The sequence below is a fragment of the Giraffa tippelskirchi genome, chromosome 7, assembly GCF_054371585.1.
Source record: "Giraffa tippelskirchi isolate mGirTip1 chromosome 7, T2T-mGirTip1v1.2.pri, whole genome shotgun sequence".
Taxonomy (NCBI): domain Eukaryota; kingdom Metazoa; phylum Chordata; class Mammalia; order Artiodactyla; family Giraffidae; genus Giraffa; species Giraffa tippelskirchi.
The window spans coordinates 65,471,910-65,476,544 of record NC_137281.1 but is presented as its reverse complement, the minus strand read 5'-3'; the positions used below and the strand labels follow the sequence as shown (position 1 = coordinate 65,476,544).

The 4,635-nt window shown below is 55.9% G+C and overlaps 1 protein-coding gene across 1 annotated transcript; it reads left to right on the top strand.

The window, feature by feature from the left end:
• The first annotated feature begins 1,708 nt into the window (after positions 1 to 1,708).
• LOC145512410 (uncharacterized) lies at positions 1,709 to 3,878 on the top strand. Its single transcript, XM_081506133.1, has 3 exons — positions 1,709 to 1,713; positions 2,671 to 2,981; positions 3,232 to 3,878. The coding sequence occupies exons 1-3, from the start codon at positions 1,709 to 1,711 to the stop codon at positions 3,858 to 3,860; spliced, it is 945 nt and encodes a 314-aa protein (XP_081362259.1). The 3' UTR covers positions 3,861 to 3,878.
• Positions 3,879 to 4,635: the final 757 nt, after the last annotated feature.

The following is a 4,635-nucleotide window of genomic DNA, read 5'->3' as shown; positions in this document are numbered from 1 at the left end:
AAGTGATACCCACGAGTCCATCTAACCCAGAAGGGAAGGAAGGACCTGTTCTCACAAAACGGCGAGAGATGGAAGAAAGAAGATCAAGCCCACACCAATCACTGGAAAGAGAAGCTGTGCTCAGGGCTTGAAAGAATTCCTATTGGGAAAATGATGTCACAGCCCCACAAGGCAATCCACAGCTTCGATGCTATTCCTCCCAAAATGCCAATGCATGTTCGCACCGAACAAAGAATTGCAAAAGGGGTTACGGAAACAGAAAAGAGCCTAAATTGTCAATACAATCCGACGAAAAAGCCCCGATACGGACGTCCAAGGTTGTGTGAAAGGAAATTAGACGACCAAACTAGGATCCTCAGGAGAGTATCGGAGAAGGCGATGGCGACCCACTCCAGTACTCTTGCCTGGAAAATGCCCTGGACGGAGGAGCCTGGTAGGCTGCAGGCCATGGGGTCGCGCAGAGTCAGACATGACTGAAGTGACTTAGCCGCAGCGGCAGCAGCAGGACAGTATGCTATTGGGAATACAACAACACACACAGATCCAGATCGATGGAATAAAGTTGAGGGTCCAGAAACAAACCCCGGCATCCAAGGTCAACTCATCTCTGACACAGAAGGGGAGAATATCCAAATGGGAACAAGAAAGCCTCTTCAATCAATGTCCATGGGAAAACCAGACAGCTACATCTGAAGAACGCTATTGGTTTTGATCTCACACCACCTCAATATCGGGGAAAAACCTCACCCTAAAGACTGATGTCATGAGATAGCTAGAAAGAAGCGTAGGTCAAAGGCTCCTTAACATCAGAGTCTCCTTGCCATTTGCTGGGCGGAGGTAGAAATGGGTCTCTTCAAGTAAGGGAAAGAGGGAAACCAAGTACACCAATGGGTTTCCATCCAATGGAACCTCTTCACAACAGAGAAGCTAAGCATTCACAAATGCAAAAGATAGGAAACGGAACATGAGAGACTCCTTGCAAGTGGTGTATCTGAGAAGGGGTTCATATGGAAAGAGACGAAGAATGCACAGCACTCAGATTCCAAGAAACACCACCACCACCCTTGACCCTTCCCCCATGACCAACTCCGACCTAAAGCCTTTCTCTCCCTCTAACCTATCCCTAAAACATAACCCTCATCTAATCATATACATGTGCATTCCTAGCATCCATCCATCCACACACGAGAGAGAAAGAGGAAGACACAGACTGAATCGAGAAAGGAAAAGAGAGGGACACAGCCAGAGAGAGACACGGAACCAAAGAGAGGAAAGGAGTCGATGGTCCAGACTTTTCATCAATCTGTCTCGAAGGTAGAAGCAATGACAGCGCCCATCCACCCCAGAAGGGGGAAACGGACGGAAGGTTTGGAGAGGAAAAGACAAGAACGCAGGGAGCCATTAGAAGCTCAGCCACCCGCAGAAGCCGAGCTGGGACACTTGAACAGAATCTCAATGGAAACAGAGGACCAGAAAGTTGGCTACTCTTTTCTATCAGAGAGGGAGACCTTCGAGTCTTCCTTTCGGTCCTCCAACTTGCATGCGGGGTCTCCAAACAGTCAGGAGGGGGAGTGCCTTTTCCTGGGTACCACGGTGCATCCAGGCCTCGTTCTGCCCCATTCTGTGCTGTGTCAGCCCTGGATGGAGTCTTTCTTTCTGAAGTCTCAGCGCACAATCTCCACGTGATATCGGCCCCAGGTGGAAAGGCATGGAGCTGCTCGTAGGCGGACAGACCTAGGAAACAGATGGGAGAATGACCCCCACTCTGCAGATGGAGAGACCGGGGAAACCCTGAGGGGCATATGCTTGTCCAGGGCCACACCACTTATGAGAAGAAGGAGCCTGGTCTGAGAGCAGCGGGGTCCTCGGAGCTCAGGCCCTGGCTGCACCCAGGCCTCCCCAGGGCTGTGGGCTGGGCTGTGTGGCTGTCACTGTGCCTGCACATGGCCTAAGGGGGGTGGTCGAGCAGTCAGAAACCCAGAGATTCCCTTGCGAAGTTTTGGGGAAGGGACCTCAGCACGAACCCCAGGAAATGATGTCACCTGCCGGCAACAGAACCCAACAGAACCCGCAACCCGGGTATCCAGGCCTCCAGAGCGGAGAGGAGCCCCCAGCCAGATCACTTGCTGCCGGGATGTTCTGCTGTTTGCCCCTGCCCAGAGGCCGGGGCCTCAGGAGAGCTCACAGGCAGTGTGCGTGGGCACCCTGTCGACGTTGGCTCAGGGCACCCCCGAGAGGCCTCTGGCCCTTTGCCCGGAGAAACAGAAAGGTAACACGGGGAGCCCCAGGCGGGGCCAGGCCACCTCTCCCATGCCACCCGGAAACAGCGGGTCCTTTGCCTGTGTGTGTGGATGCGGGTTTCTCGGGGTGTGTCTCCCTCAAGGAAGCCCAGGCGGATGTGGGGTCAGAAGCCTGCGGACAAGTTGTGTCCACACCCCAGGGGAGAGCAGGCTGGGTGGGATGGGGAGAGTGCGGGCAGCGCCGGCCGCCCAGGCTGACCTCACACCCTCAGGTGGGTCTCTTTCCTCCCGGGTGGGGATCTGAGCAGACACACGTCTCTGACCCTTCTGGGAAGAGAAGTTCGAGCAGGCAGAAGCAGCGGCTCCACTGGCCAGGCCCAGCTCGGAAAACTCCCAGCACGGCTGGCTGACGGTCACTGTCGTTGCAGAGCTTCCCACGTGATGAGGCCGAGGACGGGGACACCCCGTCCACCTCCCGGAGGGAGGGGTCGGAGCACCACCCCCCCGCCCGTGAGGCCCAGTGCAGGCTCCAGGTGAGCGTGCCCACGGAGGCATCAGCCCCACCGGGGGCGAAGCGGAGGCGGGGAAGGCCTGCTGCCGAGACACCGCCCAGGATACACCCGGCGGCCCAGTCTGAGGCTGCCACGGAGCTCAGCACACCCGGCTCCGACCCAGAGTCCCGAGAACCCCGGCCTCTGAGGCAGCAGGAGGACCTGGAGCCCAGCACGCCAGAGCACAGAGGTGAGGACGCTGGGGCTGGTGCACGGGAGTGTGTGGGGAGGGGGTGCTGAGCTACACACGGACGAGTCCCCGAAAGATGCTGCTGGGCCTGCAGCAAGCGCTGGCCTCACACCCCCACCCCCATCTTGCACACTTCAGTCCCAAAAGACATCCGACCCTGGGTATTCTTTGGGAATCTCTTGGAAGCTTTCTGTCCCGGGATACGCACATGCCAAGGCTGGCCTGTGGGAAAACTTTGCTTCTCCCCCAGCTCTAGCACTGGCCTCCAACTGGAACCAGGCTCTACTTCCCAGACCTGTCCCTACAGAGGTGGTGGCTCCAGGTGCAGGACCCAGGGATCCACCGAGGCCAGATGGAGAACCGAGACTTGCCCTCGCAGAGACACCAGGCCAGCTGGGTACTGGCCAGCACACCGGGCAGATCGGATCTCCGTGCCTGCAGGGCCCCCAGCCCCAGGCACTGATGTCCCACCCCCTCAGCCAGAACCTCCACCTCCACGTGCACCTGTACCTGCTCGGGCTTTGGCAGGAGAACCCGAGGCAGAGGAGGAGTCACCGCCTCGGCAGGGAGAGCCTGCCCTGGCTCCCGCGCAACACCCAGACGCCGACGATGACTCACTCGCCCCTGCAGGAAGAACGAGCCCCCGCTCTGGGCAGAGACCCAGAGCCCTTGCCGGAAACACCACGTCCAGGGGAGCGGTCGGCTCTGCAGCCTCCATCCCTGTCTGCTCACCGTGGACGCCGGCAACTCGGTCTGCCCCCAGGGGACATGGAGTTCCTTTCCCCTGAACTGCTTTGCATTTGGTTTGTTTCCACCTTTCTGGTGATGTTTTATTTTGTGTATGGTTTCCTGTATTTCTCTTGGTTAAGTTGGGATTAGTAAACTTTGTCATCATTGTTGCAATTTGGGAACACTGTTGTGTAACTCTGGTGATACTGTGTTACCATCCCAATTTGTAGTTTCAGACCCGTTCGATCTTTATGCCCCACCCCCCAACAAAGCCTGGATTCAAGGCAAGCACGCCCTGTTCATCCCTCCCCCCGATCCTGAACACAATTTCATCTTTTCTTTCTGCATTCCTTCCTATATTCTTGGTGTCCCCAATCAATGACTCTCAGTGAAATGACTGAAGGAGTTTTTTTCGGACTCTCCACCTACTGTAAGACTCCATTGGAGAGTTCTCATTTGTATGTCATTTGAACTAGCCTTTGATAGCTGAAAGGACGGTGTACGTCCTTTCAAGATATCATGTGCCAAACGAAGCCCTTTTGGCAAATGCCATCATTATCTCCAGGCAGGCATTGCTGTTTGAAGGGTGACATCTCAGCCAGAAGGCAGAGGCTGAGCTCCTCTTGTTGCACCAGCTCCCAAAAGAAGCCAAGAAAGGGAGCTGGAACAACAAACCACCCCAACGCCCAGGAAAGCGTTCTTCACGACAGAAGGCTAGAAAATGACCCAACAACCTTGTGGCCCAGAACCCCTCTAAAAAATCACTGTTCCATAAAAAAGAGAAACACATGGGAAGTTCCAAGGAGAGGCAATGCCCATGGCCAGTGTACTTTAGAGACGGCCTGACCGCTCCGGGGAAGACACGCACCGACGGAACCCCTTGGGAAACAGCAGTGATAGTCCTCACCGTCGTAAGGGTTTCCTC